Raw genomic sequence first — 14520 nt, 5'->3', positions numbered from 1 at the left:
GCACAGCCGAGGGCTCAGTCCCTTTACCGATGTACCCGGGGGGGGGGGGGGGGCACAGAAATGCGAGGTCCGGATGCTGTTAGGAATCAGGGCCAGAGGCGGAGACGCAGCGCGCGCGGGGTGGGACTTCAGCAGTGCCCCCCCCCCCCCCCCCCCCCCCCGCCTCCCGAGCGCCGACGGAGTCCGCGGAGACCGCGTCCTGGGACGGGCAGTGGGCATCTGCCCGGGGCTTGAAGGTGTCCCGGGGGGGCTGGGCTGGAGCTTGGGAGAGGCCTTCGGGAGGGTCGCCGATTGCCCCCCGCTCTGCTTCGCGGGGACGGGGCGGGGGCGGGGAGCAGCAGGACTTTGGAACCCAGGGCCCGAGCCCCGCGGGCTTCTCCCTCCTCCGGGCAGCGGCGCGCGGCGGGGTCCGGGAGCTGCGCCCCCAGGGCAGGGGGCGGGCCCCGAATCGTCTAGTGCGGGGGCGCGTCACGGGCGCCTGCTCCCGATTGGCCGGCGCGGCGGTCACGGGCCGGGCGCCCAGGGGTTGGGGCCGCGCGAGGCCGGAGCCGGAGTAAGTGGACTCGGCGCGCCGGGCAGCAGTCCCGAGGCCGAGGGGCAGGCGTCGGCGCCACCCGAAGCCCTGGTGGGAGCCCGGCCCGGACGCGCGCACCATGCCCTACGTGCTCATCAGCACCCAGATCCGCATGGTGAGTAGCCGCCGCCCCGCGAGTTGGCTCAGAGTTGGGGCCCGGCCGGGGCACGCGGCGCCGCCGCCGCACCTCGGCCCCTCCCTCTCGGGCAGCGCCCGCCCGCGACCCGGGCCGCCCGGGACACGCCCCCTCGGGCGGCGGGGCGGGGGCCCCCACCCGCCGGGCTCCCGGGGAGCTCTGGCCGCACGGCGAGCGGGTGGTGTCCGGCGTCCCCGCGGCCGTGACCCGGGGCGCTGGCGGCTCCTGCCCCACCTGCCCGCCCGAGAGAGGCAGGGCGCCCTGGCCTCACGTGGGCAGCACCCACCGCCCTACGCAGAGCAGCTCCGCGGGGGGGGGGGCGCGGAAGTACTGGGGGGAAGAGGTTTGGAAAAGACGCGCCACGACGCCAGAACACCTCTGCCAGGCGCCTGGCCCACCTGCAGCCACTAACGGCATCCTCGGGCACTTCCTGAAAGGCTTTAGGCGAGAAGGAGGGGGAGACCATTCGGAGTCAGGTGCAGTTTCCCGTCCAAGACGGTGCTGGTCGCCCCAGAAACCTTTTAACTTCAGAACGGTATGACTGGGCACCCCAGCCGGCACCTGCGTCCCTTCGCACTCCCTAAGTGCTGGGTGATCCGTCAGCAGGTGCACAGCTCCCTTGAGGAGGAGGTGGGGGCGGGCGGGGGGTGGGGGGCAGGCGCGGAGGCCACCGCGCACAGGTGAGGCCCTGGCAGTGCCTTAGGGCAGTGGTTGGAGAACCAGATACTTGTGCAGGTAAAATGTGCACTCCTGGGCCCCTTCCCAGACCTCCCAAACTACCCTGGGGCTCGGGCATTCAGTGCTCTGCGGGGGATTTTTAATATATATAAATATATATATGTGTGTGTGTGTATATGTAAATATGTATAAATATATATATGTAAATATATATAAATACATACCTTTGTCGATATATAGCATACATAGGTCATGAATTCACCAACTTTAAGTGTACAGTATTTTTAAAGCATACTCAAGAGTTGTGCAGCCATCATAATTTTAGAACATTTTATCCCCTTGAAAAGAAAGCCTGTACCCAGACCCTGTATCCTAGCAGTCACTCCTCACTACCCGCACCCGCGAGCCCCCAGCCCTATGTAACCACTAATCTACTTTCCATGGTAATACATGGTCTTTTGGGCCTGGCTTCTTTCACTTCCAGGTTTTCAGGGTCCATCCATATTGTAGGATGCTCATTCCTCTTTTTTGCCAAGTAAGATCCCATTGTGTAGCTACATCAGTTTATTTTATCCATTTGTCAGCTGACAAACATTTAGGCTGTTTCCACTTTTTTGGGTCTTGTGAATCAGTGCTGCTCTGAACACTCCTGTACAAGTTTTTGTGGGGACGTATATTTCATTTCTGTTTTTCAGGTGATTCTGATATACACAAACCTGGGTAGTGATGCCTGGTAGGAAGTTGCCAGTAGACGGACAATGAGCAGCTCAGCTTGGAGGGGCTAGGGACACCTCACCTTGCCCTGCCTGAACACTGAGGGCTCCACCCCTCCCCAGCCTGTGCTTAGCCCCCAGGTCCCTCAGCACCCTCACCAGCCTTGAACTGAGACTGGCTCAGGGCCAGCAGGCAGGGGAGGAAGGACGGAGACCTTCCACCTCTCTCTGGCAGCCAGCCCAGCAGCCACTGTGGCTTACCTTGCAGGAGGTGGGCCCTACCATGGTGGGTGATGAGCACTCAGATCCAGAGCTGATGCGCTATCTGGGGGCCTCAAAGAGAAGCGTCCTGGGAAACAACTTGTAAGTAATGGCATTCCTAAGGATCTTTTCTATGCTGGTCCCAAGACCTGTTCCTAATTCCTTTACCCAACCAAGCCCAGGGATGATGCCACTGCCCAGCCTCAGAGGCCCTGCCGACACCATGGGGATCCGTCCTCTGAGGGTTGGTCCTGTCTGTGGTTGCTCTGAAAGCTTTCTCACTGGCCCTCCCTTCACAAGGGAACCCCAGGACAGAGTCAGACTGGATGGAGGACTCTGTAAGTGGAATACTCCTTATCCTGTCCTCTTATCTTGAAGCTGGACCCTATAGAGACAAAGACAGGCACAGGGAGAAAGGTTTCTGTCCTGAACTGGCTGAGTAAGCAAGCTCAACTCTGCGGGCAGCCTGGGTCCTACCTCCAGCTCAGCTGCTGCCTAGGAACTTGGCCACTTCCCCTGGCATTCTTCATACCAGCTCCACAGGCTTGGAACTCGAGAAATGTTGTAAGAATGAGCCCCAGTTCAAAGAGGGGAAGGAGGAGCCCCTTGGGTCAAGGTTGGAGGGCTGAAGCCAACCCCATTCCTTTACCATGAGGCATTTGTCTCAAGATGCCCACCTTGGGGCTCGAGCTCTTTATCTGATTGGAGCCCTTCACCTTCAGTTAACCCTGAAAGGAGGGACAGCAAGCATTCTCTGTGCTAGGGAGCAGCACCCAGAGCCAGGAGCTATTAGGGGCCAACTTGTTGCTCCAGGACTGCAGGGCAGAGCCCTTTGGTAGGGTGGGAGGGCCTTGAGAGAAAAGGCCATTCCTTCTAAATAGTACAGTGGCCCAGGGCACATGGGGCTGTCAGCAGACTTACGTGGGTTCCGTATGACATCTGGAAAGCAACCAACCCCTCCAAGATTTATTTATAAAATGGGAACCTTCTGTAGGTTGTTGGGAAGAAGAAACAAAATATGCAAGCCATGTGCCTAACAGGGAAGGGGGCAAGGAGTGTGCACTTAGCCTAGTACCTAGAAGGCACTCAGCAAATACCAGGACTCCTGGCCAGGCCTGGCCATCAGCAGATACCAGGTGTGTATGGGGTCTCCGCTGTCCCCCTCATGCTGTCCCCTCTCCCCCTTCTCTTCACAGTTATGAGTACTTTGTCAGCGATCCTCCCCGCATTGTCCTGGACAAGCTGGAACGCAAGGGCTTCCGTGTGCTGAGCATGACAGGGGTGGGCCAGACGCTGGTGTGGTGCCTGCACAAGGAGTGACTCTCACGCCGAGCACCCCTTTTCTGAGCGGTTGCCATGGGCCCCAGTCCTGAATCCCCAGTCACTCACTGCCTGGCCCCTCTCTTCCCAACTTGTCCTTTTCCTTAGCCTGGTGGCACTGGGCAGTGAATGGCCTTTGCTGAAACTTGCCTCAGCCAGTGGGAGAGGCAGGGCCCCCTTCCCCCGCCGCCAGCTGCCCCTCCAGCTTCTCGCCCAGCTGAGAGCCCCGGAGGAGGCTGTGCTCTGCGAGCCGGCTGAGGGGCCTGAAGAGCCAGCTTGTCCCTGCCGGGACGGGGAGCCCTGCAGGAGGATGGCCCTGGGACGGGCAGGAGGGTCCTGTGGAGTTAGTCCAAGCCAATAAAGGACTGTGATGAGTGGTGGCTCCTCTGCTCTGCTGGCCCACCGACCCTCGCTGCGTGGACCGCCTCCTGCGACGTCTGCCCTCCCCGGGGAAGGGAGAAGCAGGCCTGGGGGAAACCCTTTCAGGCAGAGCCCAGGAACCAGGGCCACACATGGGGGAGCCAGCACCCTACACCTACATATGCAATAGAGATAGACTCTTGTGAAAAAAAAAAAAAAGTTTATTGGTGACGTTTAAGAAGAGGGCTGTGGGCGAGTGCGCTGGGGCTGAGGGCTACGTGGGCTGCCCCACCTCATCCTCCCGCTGCATCTGGGCGATCAGCTGTTGCCGCTCTGCAGCCTGGCGCATGCGCATCATGACGAGGCTCTCGTAGTCCCTCTCCGACAGCACTGAGCCCTGCCGGACAGTGGGGCACCAGCGGTCAGGGCCGTGCCCGCAGGGCAGGACTGGGCCTAGGCTGAACCTGAGTCAAGGAGTGGGGATGCCCGGGCCCTGTCAACGGGCTCCCTCTCCATCTCCAGCCGCCCTCAGCCCCCCGCCCCCAGGCCTTCCATGGCTCAGCCCTGCACCATCTTCTCATCTGGGGCTGAATCACTCCATGGCCAGCCAGGCCCTGGCCCCCTTCATTTCCTCCCTGCCCTGTATTTGACTCTCCTTTCCTGGTTCTCACCGTACTCGGAGAGCACAGCCCCTCCCAGCTGCAGGCTCCTGCCAGGCCGGAGGGGAGGGAGCCCTACCCCAGACGCAGCCTCAATGGGCCCGGCCTGGGAGAAGCAAGCATGAGGCCGCTTCCTCCTAAAAATACACACCAGGGCTGCCGGAGGGCAGGGCCTGTGTCTTTTTCTTTTATGATCTTGCCAGCACAGTGCGGGGGATTAAAGAGCGCTCTACGTTAGTAATCAAAAGAATAATAAACAACCAACCCAGTGCACCAAGGCTCTGGCGGAGCTCGGATCCACCAACTCCACGCCCTGATAAGGTCTGCAGTGGGAATGAAATCACCTCTTCCATCAGTACAGCCGAAGCTGTGGGAAGTGTGAAGCCCACCCGAACTGGCGCAGAAGTGAGCCAGGCCAGGGGCTGCAACGCAGGGCCGACTGCTGAGCCTTGGTCGAGACCCAGTGAGTGTGCACTCACGGAAAAAGCCAGGGAGGGAAGTTCAGTGGTCAGTGACCTGGGGATTATGAAGGGAGTGGCTGGGGTTAATATGCCAGACTGTGGCCAACAGGTTTGAAGCAAGGGCTGTACAGAACCAGGAAGTGTGACTCAGCCCAGATCCCCCTGCTTCTCCGACAGTCCCAGCCTTCTCATCTGTCCCAGGCTGTGGCAGCGCCGAGAACAGGTGCCCTCCCAGCCAGGCCCAGGCACTGCTGATAGTGCAGCCCCATGTGGCCCAGCCTTTTCTACAGAGGGTCCCCAAATAAGGCCCAGGCAACCCAAGGGAAAGGAATGGAGCAAGGCAGGATAGGAAGCAGCAGGACTGTGGCCCTCAAGTGCTCCCCCCTACCCTGAGGCCACAGGAGTAAATCCGGGAAGCTGAGGAACTGAGGGGAGGACAGTTCTCCCACCTTCAGGTAATGCTGCTCTGCAGAGCAAACTTAAGAGTCACCCAGGCATGCCCTGAGCCCAGCCAAGGGAGGAGCCAGCCCTTTATAGGCATGGGGCTGCTTCCCGTTAACACACCCTCTGCCTCTTCCCCCTCATACCTGCAGGGTTGGCTAATGAGGGCTGTCACCAGGCCTCAGGACTGAGTCACCCACACCAGTGACAGGTCTCTCTTCCTTCCCCAACAACTGTTCCACATGCCTGCCTTTCAATTAATTCCCACCCTCCCTGAGCTCCTCCCTCCCAGACACTTGGGGGATGGAGCGGGGTTGGGGATCCAGGCCCCCCAGCTAGGGCTCCGAGGCCATACGGCTGTGGGGGCAAAAGGAGGCAACTGGTGACACAAAGCAGGACTGCCCCCAGAGAATCCTCAGGGGAATCCAAAGCTCCCCACTGCCCTGGGGTGTTGGCCATAGCTGGCCCAATCCCGGTCCCCGGATGCTGCAATTACCTAAGAGCATGAAACCCGGCTTCCCACCTGACTGAGTCACCTGAAAACAACACATCCCCACTGCCGCATACTGGCACAAACAGCCAAGCCACTAATCAGAGTCCGGGAGCTGCGGCAGAGAGGCTTGGCCCCGCGCTGCCCTGAAGCCAAGGGCAGGGGCCGGGGAGGGAAGGTGAACTCAGGCCCACCTGGAGGAGCCGGATGCTGAGGAAGCTGTACAGGCTGCCCTAGCACCTCAAGATCCAGCTCTGGCACCTCAGGGAGCCCCCTGCACTCTGACTCCAGTAAGTGCTGCTTCTTCCTCTTGGGTTTTTTTCCCACTGCCCTATCAAGTCACCAGGCCACTCCTGTCACTCTGGGAGACCCCTGTCACCAGGAACTCCCACCTCTCTGCTCTCCTGGACAAAAACACCCTCTTCCCAGGATCTCCTCCCACCCTCCAAGATGCTGGCCAAAGGTCTGTGCTTCTAGCCCACTAGGGCTGTCTCCGGATTCTTGCCATTCGCTGCTCCAGCAGGAACCTAATGGTCCCTGGCTTCTCTTGAACTGGGCTGCTGAGGTACCAGGCTTGTCTGCTGGCTCCTCTGGGTGCCATGGAGACCTGGCGGAAAGGCTCCTTCCGCAACGCCTCCTTCTTCAAGCGGCTGAGCCTGGGGCGGCCGAGGCGACTCCGGCGACAGGGCAGTGTGCTTAGCCAGGCCAGCACAGCTGGTGGGGACCATGAGGAGTACAGCAACCGAGAGGTCATCCGGGAGTTGCGAGGCCGGCCAGATGGTCGGCGCCTGCCTCTGTGGGGGGACGAGCAGCCCCGGGCCACCCTGCTGGCCCCACCCAAGCCTCCACGCCTCTATCGAGAGAGCTCCAGCTGCCCCAACATCCTGGAGCCCCCACCTGCCTACACCACTGACTACTCGGCCACCCTGCCCTCAGCGCTGTCCCTGGCGGGCGCCCTCCACCACTACTCTGAGGACAACTTTTTGGACACTCCCCCTTCCCAGAGGACACCTGCTCCAGACCTCAATGATCCCTTCTTCTCCTTCAAAGTGGACCTGGGGATTTCACTTCTTGAGGAAGTTCTACAGATGCTGAGGGAGCAATTTCCAAGTGAACCTAGCTTCTGAATGGGGTGCAGGTGGGCAGCGGTGGGGTAACTGGAAGAGCAGAAGCCTGGAGACCCAGGAAGGAGGGGTCAGTTCCAGATGAAGAAAAAGGTAGGGATAAGAATCCAGGATCCTGCCTGCCCTCCAGGTCCTGAACAGTCTTCTCTGTCACCCTGGAGCGGGGGAACAGAGGCACAGAGACAAGCTGGAAGTGCTGTGAGGGGGCACTTGCTGGCAGGAGCCCTGAAGGCAGTTGGCCAGGGTGGGAAAGGGAGGCCATGTCTGTAACCATAGAAAGCAGGCACAGGCCAACAGGGGGGGAGTTGGGGAGAGGAGGATATATGGACTGCAGAGATCAGTCAGGTGCCCAGCACCAGCCCCCTCTGCAGCCACGGTTAACAGAGAGACATCACAGGATAGGTCTAGGCAAGAGCGGTTCAACCCAGGCCAAAGAGCAAAGTGGGGTGACCTGAGGGGAAAGCCACTGGCTACCTGTGGCTGTTCAAATTGAAATTAAGTAAAATTAAGAATTTATTTCCTTGGTTGCACTGGCCACATTTCAGATGTCCAACAGCCACATGTGACTAATGGTACCACGGGACAGTGCAGGTTGAACACGGACATCACCCGAGAAAGCCCTACTGGGCAGCACTGGTCTAGACCACAGCCTGGAGCCACAAGTGCCGCAGCACGGGGTGGTGGAGAGGGGGAGCCCAACAGGACCTGCAGGGGAAGGGAGGGGCTGCTGAGGCATGCAGAGGGGCCGAGTTGTATTCTTATACTTGGGAGAAAGCCAAACAAATCATTTGCAGAAAAGGGACAAAAGAAACAAGCCTCCAACGCAGCTGCCCAAGGCACTCCCTGGTGCCGAGGTAGGTGGTGGTAGGGAACGCCAGCCCAAGGACAGACACAGCTTGCAAAGGGCTGCTTGGGGGAGTTCCCAGAATTATTAGTGATGGGAACACTTGGGAAATGTAGCAGCAAAAGTGGCAGATTTCCCTTTCTGCCCAAAGAGCTTAGGAAGACTGGATCAAGGATGGGCATGAAATTCGTGACTGTTACAGTCAAGGAGCTCAGCTAGTCTCCAGAATCCTCCACCAGGATTGGGGAGCTCTGCTTTGCCCACACCTGCTGATGAAGGGGGCCTGCCATCCAGCGCCGAGCCCACTGGTCAAGACCAAAGGTATGCTACTGCCCCTGCCTTATGGCCTGGACAGAAGACTTGAAACCAGAACACGATGGGTCACATGGTTCTGACCCTCCAGGCCTCTCTGAGCATGGCAGAGGGAGAGAGGAAGCTTTGATGCACACTTTCATACCCAGATCTGTGTCTTCCCCCTTCCCTCCTCTGTGCAGACTTGTTGCTCCCCTCTGGATGCAGGAGATAATGAATAAAGTTCTTTGTAACATGGCCTATGGAGTGTCATCTGGGGCTGTGAAATGCTGCAACTTAACAGTGGGGAATGAGGTCTCTAAAGAAGGCCTCTGACCAGTTCATCTTCCTCTCCTGTCTAGGATCTGAGACACACTCCTAGGGAGCTTCCCGTCCTCATAGCCAGCTGAGGAGCACGGGGCGGGTGGCGTGGCTGAGGCAACGAGAGCAAAGCCCTGTGAGCCCCTGCCCCCCCCCCCCCCCCCCCCCCCCCCGCCCAGCAGGCTGTGAACACAGCAGCTTCAGGCTCCCACACAGATCTGCAGGCCATTTCGAAGAAGGGACAGCTCTGGGCCCAAACGCTCTCTGTCCCACTCACGTGGGGTGGTGTGACCAGGACCACGTGTGCGTGTGTGCCTGTGCAGGTGCTGAACGAAAGCCCTCCCAGAGAGCTGTGAGGACTAAGAGCCAGCACCAGCGCCAATCGGCAGCAATCTGTGTTTCACCACAAGGCGTGCACCCAGGCCATGCCCCAGTGCCAGCAGGGTAGCCGGCGTCATTTCTAAGGAAATTCTGCCTCTTGATGGTCAGCCCCTGTCTGGAGCAGCCACAGACACACCTGAAGAACCAGAGCTGGGGAGCAAGCAGCTGCTCACATGGCCTGCCCTTTCCTTCCCTGCAGCACCAGGTAGTCTAAGAATGCTTCACCACAGCCAAGCAGCCCATGGGCCAGGAAAGCCCCTCTGGGCGACAGTGAGAGCCCAAAAGAGACCGGGACGTGTGGGGAAAGTAAGGTCTAAGAATTCTGGGCGGGGGGATCCCTGGGTGGCGCAGCGGTTTGGCGCCTGCCTTTGGCCCAGGGCGCGATCCTGGAGACCCAGGATCGAGTCCCACATCGGGCTCCCGGTGCATGGAGCCTGCTTCTTCCTCCGCCTGTGTCTCTGCCCCTCTCTCTCTCTCTGTGACTATCATAAATAAATAAAAATTAAAAAAAAATAATAATCTGCTAAATACACTTTACAGGGGACAAGCATATCCTTTAAAAAGAAAAAAAAAAAAAAGAATTCTGGGCGGGGAGGAGGGGGGGTCGGGGTAGGTCCTGGCACTCAGAGACAAGAAGACAACAGAACCACAGTCCTGTTCAGGTTGGCAAACCTGCCTTTCTCACTCTGCTCCTGACAAACTGGGATTTGGGAGAAAAGGGCCCTGAGAAGAGCCCAAACAGGAAAAGGTCCCTCAAACCCTGAGCAGACTCAGCTGAGAGGCATGGTTCCTTACCTGTGACAGTCCTGTATGTCTGGGGCCCCCCGTGCCCTGGGGTTGTCCCTCCAACCAGGAAATCTTCAGAGGGTTATCAACTAGGCCCACTTCGTTTTGGACAGCCAGCTCCTGCCAAACACAGTACCCAGTTCTGGTCACACGGCTCCAAACAGCTATAAAGTGGCTCTCAGAAAGAACTAGAACCACCACTCTCATCCTCCAGGCAAAACCAAGCAACTTCACAGGCATGCCAGCTTCTACAGGAGGGCAGAGGGTATAGAGCCAGGCAGTAGGAAACAGAGTCAGTCTGTGCTCTCCTTCATCCCTAGAGCGTTCTTCTGCCCTTACCTTCACTGGCTGTACCTCTACTCCCAGGAATGGGGTTGGATTGTGGATACCTAAGCTGAGAGGGCCCACAGTACTGGCTCCCTAGTCTGGAATAGTGGGGCCACCAGTGTCCCCCAAAGCCTCACACAACACTCACCGCAGCCTTGATGGTTGCAAACTCCACCACGGCAGTGCCAGCCTTCTTACTGGAAAGCACCAGGTTGAGCACCTCTCCGTACTGTGAGGACAAGGGGTTCCCAGTAAGCATGGCTCAGCCTTCAGGAGCAAGACAAGTCTGCGTTGGCCTGAGGCCTGCTGGAGCATTTCTAGCTAGGGGATAATGCTTTGTTGCTGAGATCCCCGGAGAGGGATCAGAGATGGGAAAGAAAGATTTTTGCTGGGATACGGAAGAACAGCAAAGGAGAGCTGGGCAAAGGAAGAAGACTCAGACTGCCCCGGATGGTGGGGAAGGGGACGGGGGTCTTGTGCCACCTGCCCACCTCGTCTCTCCCCACACACTCAGATGGCAAGGGCGAGAGCTGGGCAGGGAAGGTGAGACCAGGGCGGAAGGCACACGGCAACACAGGGACTGGAGGGCCATGGCTGGAGAAAGCCTCCAGGCTGCCCTATGGTCTGTGAGACAGAAAAAAAGGCTGGTAGAAATGTTAAGGGAAGTTTACCCACAGAGATTTGGTGTTTCGGCTGAGATGCAGATGGAGATAATGGGAAAAGGGGAAGGCAGCAGGGCAGACCTTCTGGAAAAGCTGCAGGAGGACATCTCTGGAGTAGCCGCCTTTTGACTCATCTTCCTTCTTGCATTTCCATTTTAGCTGAAAGGACAGCAGGGAGGGTCATTATTAAACACTGACCTTGGCCTGAATGGTCCCAGCGCCACACCTGAGCTTTACAGTCTGAGCGACACCAGGTACTTAGTCTTCCAGGCACTTGTAGTCTAGGAGGCACCCCCACAAAAACGTGTTCCTCTTAAAGATGGACAGACAGGGCGGCCTGCTCACCCAGAGCCGCACTTCCAGCCCTATGAGATGCTCTCCTTCCAGGGCTTCTGAGGAGTGCTGCCCAGCAACCACCAGGGCTAGGAGGGCCTTTCGTGGCAAGCTCTGAGAGGCCATCCTGATCCCCAGGCAGTGGAGGATGGAAGGATGTGGGTAGTGCTGCTGGCTCCCAGAGACCCAGTGTCTCTACCAGAACACTTCAATCCCCCAGAAGCATCTGTTCTTGCTGCAAGAGGTAGTGTGCAGTTCCTCAGGGATCCCACAAGGCTCACCTTTAGCTTGGGGGTTCTTCTGTCTTCAGGATTTTCTGCCTTTCCTAAAAAATTTGGGAAAATTAGCAAGGTAGACAGGAGGGAACCAGAAGGTTCTCTATAGGAGACACAACCCAGAACTGCCTGCCTGCCTTGCTGACGAGCTTCACGGGGAAGGTAGAGACAATCCCACCCCCATCCAGAGAAGCTGCCACCTCAGGGGTGGTCTGCCTAGCAGCCTGCTGAGGGCCACGATTAGCACTCTGCCAGCGAAGGATTCTGAACACTTTCCTGGAGGATGAGATGGAGGCACAAATGCCACAGTTCTACTGAAACAAAGTATTCCAGAGACTTTCCCCTACTGATCTGCTCCAAAATAGAGTCAGCTCTGCTTAGGACTCCGACAAAAAGGGCCAGGAGATCTCGGGCAGAGTGAAAGACAATTGGCCTCAGAGAAGTGGTGGGAAGAAGGAACAGGTGGCATATGTGAGTCAGGTGCCCCCAGGGTTCCAAGCAGGTGGAAGCCTCCATAGCAACTCCACCAAGCAGCCAGTGTGGCTGCTCTGGCATCTGGAACTGCCTCAGAGGGCAAGTGGGTGGGGGTGATGGATGCTTACCTCTCAACCTCTGCTCCCGTTCCTGCCGTATCTGCTCCTGGATCAGCCTCTGCTGTTCCTCCAGCTGCCGGGAACCCTCTTCTCTAAGGCGTTCGATCTGCAGAGCAGGGTTGGGGGGAGTGACAATTCTGTGCAGATCCAATTCCAGGTTGGCTCACCTTGTGAAGGTCCCTGGGAAGCTCCACCTGTAAGCTAGGGCTCAGCAACCTGCGGGTGGGACAGATTACCCAGATCCCACAGAAGAACAGGGAGAGGGCATGCCATCCCCGCCACGACAGCCACTTAGGCCCACCCTCCTCCTCTTGCTGATGGCTTCAGGCGAGCATGCCTGGATGCTCACCTCCTGCTCTAGCGTCCTGGTGCTCCGGCTCTCCTCCTCATCATCACTGCCATGGGCCTGGGCCTGGCGCTCTCGGGCCTCCAGGTCTAGGTACAAGAGGTGAGTGACCCAGTGGCTGGTCTAAGCACTTTCTACATGTCCTCAGCCCGCCCAAAATCTCATGCAGGATCAAAACATATAGTAATTCTGCACCCTCCCTCCATGCCCATGAGCTTCCAAGTTAGTGTTTATTGAATTGAGAAACGTCATAGCACAGATGAAATATAGGCTCCAGTGGCTGGGGTCTGGAAGAGTTAAGTCAGCTCACGCTGACCAAGCTGGTTCTCTGATCAGTGAACAGGGTGTGGGTGGGTGCTTATGTCAGCAGCCCAGGGCCATGTGGCAGGGATGCCAAGGGTGGAGCTGCTGGCCTGTTCCTGTGGTTTGGCATCACAACCTGACCTCAACCTTGGTGTTGATGTTTCTCCCACCACAGAGATCAAGTCCCCACTGTCTTCTTTACCTCCCTCTCAGCTCACATTTACCACCCAACCATGGTGGCTCCTATAGGGATAGCAGATTCTGTGTGAGGACATCACCCCATGTCCAATTTTAGTATATGTGCTGCCGAAGCGAGCACACATCACCCCATGACCTGGAGCCCTTCCCACCTTCCAAGAGAAACCTGCTGTGGCCCTAGGCCAGGTCAGGTGCTGTGACAAACCATCATCCCAGGCCTGGGACTCATGGCTTTCTTCTCTGAGCAATTACTTACCTAGAATCTCTGGGTTTTTTGTTTGTTTTTTTATTTATTTTTTTTTTAAATTTTTTTATTTATTTATGATAGTCACAGAGAGAGAGAGAGAGAGAGAGAGAGAGGCAGAGACATAGGCAGAGGGAGAAGCAGGCTCCATGCACCGGGAGCCCGACGTGGGATTCGATCCTGGGTCTCCAGGATCGCGCCCTGGGCCAAAGGCAGGCGCCAAACCGCTGACCACCCAGGGATCCCCTTTTTTGTTTGTTTTTGATAGCAAGATAAATGTACTTGGATGGTATATGTACATATTAAATATATGCACGTCAAATAGACAAGAAGAAGGGGAGAAAAACTGGGTAAAGACTACCTGGAACAATCTTATTGCAGTGATGAAAATATTTTAAAACTGATTTATAGTCACAGTTGCACCATTTGGGAAATTTACTAAAAATAACTGAATTGTACGCTTGGAGTGGGTAGATGTTATGATATTCAAAATACACCAAAATAAAAATACACCTCCAAAGAATGAAAGCTCTGTGCAGAAGTGAGGCTGGAATGCATCAAAAGACCCAGAATGGCATGCTGAACAAGAACACAGACTTTACTCATACTGCATGGGTTTAAATCCCAGCTTCAGCAAGTTCTTATCCTTTTAATGCCTTAGCTTCTTTATCTATAAAAAATGGACTTAGTAATACCCACCTCCTTGGATAGTTGTGATAATTAAAGGAGACTGTAAAGCATCTGTCACAATGCTAGCTAATAGTAAATCTAGTCATTGTTGTTATTCCTAAGAGTGTCCTTTAGGATCCACCCTGAGAGCAAGGCTCTGCCCAGAGCTGCAGCCAAAAAGCTGTAAGATGCTAGAACTGCAGTACTAGGAAGAAAGGTGAGGGATGCATGTGGATGGCCCAGGGAAACCACAGGCCACCCAGCACCATGATGTCACCTACCAAGCTTCACTTTCTTCCTTCTCTCATCAAGTTTCTGGGTCCGCTCTGCTGCCTGCTTCTTGGCTTTCCTGACCTTGTCATATGCAGCCTGGCAGGAGAAAGGAACACGGGGGAGCCATCAGCTTGAGGACAAGCATGGACCGTAGCCATGTAGCCCCCTAGTGGTCAGGAGGCAGCCTGCTGACCAGGCCTCCAGGCTGGGGCAGCAAGGACTGCTGCATGGCAGAGTATGGGGGACTGAGGCCGAGGTGTCAGAGTGGTCTCTAACCACAGGGGACAATTCATAGAGGAGGAGGAGCTTACCCTGGCTGCAGTGTCGGTCAGTACCTCCAAGGCCTGAGAAAGCTGGTGGAAGAGCTCAGCTAAAAATACAGATCAAAAAAGAGGAGAAAAATGAAGTCAGGCTTGATGATGGTGTGCTCCCTTGGAAAAGCACTTCAAAGAAGCCA

The 14520-nt window shown here is 56.8% G+C and overlaps 3 protein-coding genes across 4 annotated transcripts in view; 2 read left to right on the top strand and 1 right to left on the bottom strand.

Moving 5' to 3' along the window:
- Nucleotides 1–214: 214 nt before the first annotated feature.
- Nucleotides 215–4056, top strand: GCHFR (GTP cyclohydrolase I feedback regulator). Its single transcript, XM_041743799.1, has 3 exons — nucleotides 215–689; nucleotides 2370–2464; nucleotides 3559–4056. Exons 1-3 carry the CDS (start codon nucleotides 654–656, stop codon nucleotides 3680–3682), a joined length of 255 nt encoding a protein of 84 aa, XP_041599733.1. The 5' UTR covers nucleotides 215–653; the 3' UTR covers nucleotides 3683–4056.
- A 189-nt stretch (nucleotides 4057–4245) lies between these two features.
- DNAJC17 (DnaJ heat shock protein family (Hsp40) member C17) overlaps nucleotides 4246–14520 on the bottom strand; it is a 29532-nt gene continuing 19257 nt past the window's right edge. Inside the window, exons 3-11 of one of the 2 annotated variants that reach the window (XM_041743794.1) lie at nucleotides 14375–14433; nucleotides 14072–14159; nucleotides 12380–12465; nucleotides 12040–12136; nucleotides 11444–11487; nucleotides 10839–10988; nucleotides 10316–10396; nucleotides 9850–9960; nucleotides 4246–4439 (exon numbers count right to left, since the gene is read on the bottom strand). In XM_041743794.1, coding sequence (XP_041599728.1) covers nucleotides 4317–4439; nucleotides 9850–9960; nucleotides 10316–10396; nucleotides 10839–10988; nucleotides 11444–11487; nucleotides 12040–12136; nucleotides 12380–12465; nucleotides 14072–14159; nucleotides 14375–14433 — 839 coding nt within the window. In that variant the 3' untranslated portion in view covers nucleotides 4246–4316. The remainder of the gene's footprint in view (nucleotides 4440–9849; nucleotides 9961–10315; nucleotides 10397–10838; nucleotides 10989–11443; nucleotides 11488–12039; nucleotides 12137–12379; nucleotides 12466–14071; nucleotides 14160–14374; nucleotides 14434–14520) is intronic. The other variant, XM_041743795.1, reaches the window with a different exon arrangement.
- C2H15orf62 (chromosome 2 C15orf62 homolog) lies at nucleotides 5445–7482 on the top strand. The gene has a single exon (XM_041743796.1). The coding sequence runs from the start codon at nucleotides 6693–6695 to the stop codon at nucleotides 7218–7220; it is 528 nt and encodes a 175-aa protein (XP_041599730.1). The 5' UTR covers nucleotides 5445–6692; the 3' UTR covers nucleotides 7221–7482.

This window comes from Vulpes lagopus, chromosome 2 (genome assembly GCF_018345385.1).
Source record: "Vulpes lagopus strain Blue_001 chromosome 2, ASM1834538v1, whole genome shotgun sequence".
NCBI classification, from domain to species: domain Eukaryota; kingdom Metazoa; phylum Chordata; class Mammalia; order Carnivora; family Canidae; genus Vulpes; species Vulpes lagopus.
The sequence above is the reverse complement of the archived record's forward strand: the minus strand, read 5'-3'. Positions and strand labels throughout refer to the sequence as shown.

Bases quoted from the DNA above. Each gene is read 5' to 3' on its own strand.
- GCHFR (XM_041743799.1), top strand. From the start codon at position 654: ATGCCCTACGTGCTCATCAGCACCCAGATCCGCATG. The intron at 690-2,369 runs GTGAGTAGCCGC...CTTACCTTGCAG, and splicing joins TCAGCACCCAGATCCGCATG to GAGGTGGGCCCTACCATGGT. The intron at 2,465-3,558 runs GTAAGTAATGGC...TTCTCTTCACAG, and splicing joins AGCGTCCTGGGAAACAACTT to TTATGAGTACTTTGTCAGCG.
- C2H15orf62 (XM_041743796.1), top strand. From the start codon at position 6,693: ATGGAGACCTGGCGGAAAGGCTCCTTCCGCAACGCCTCCTTCTTCAAG.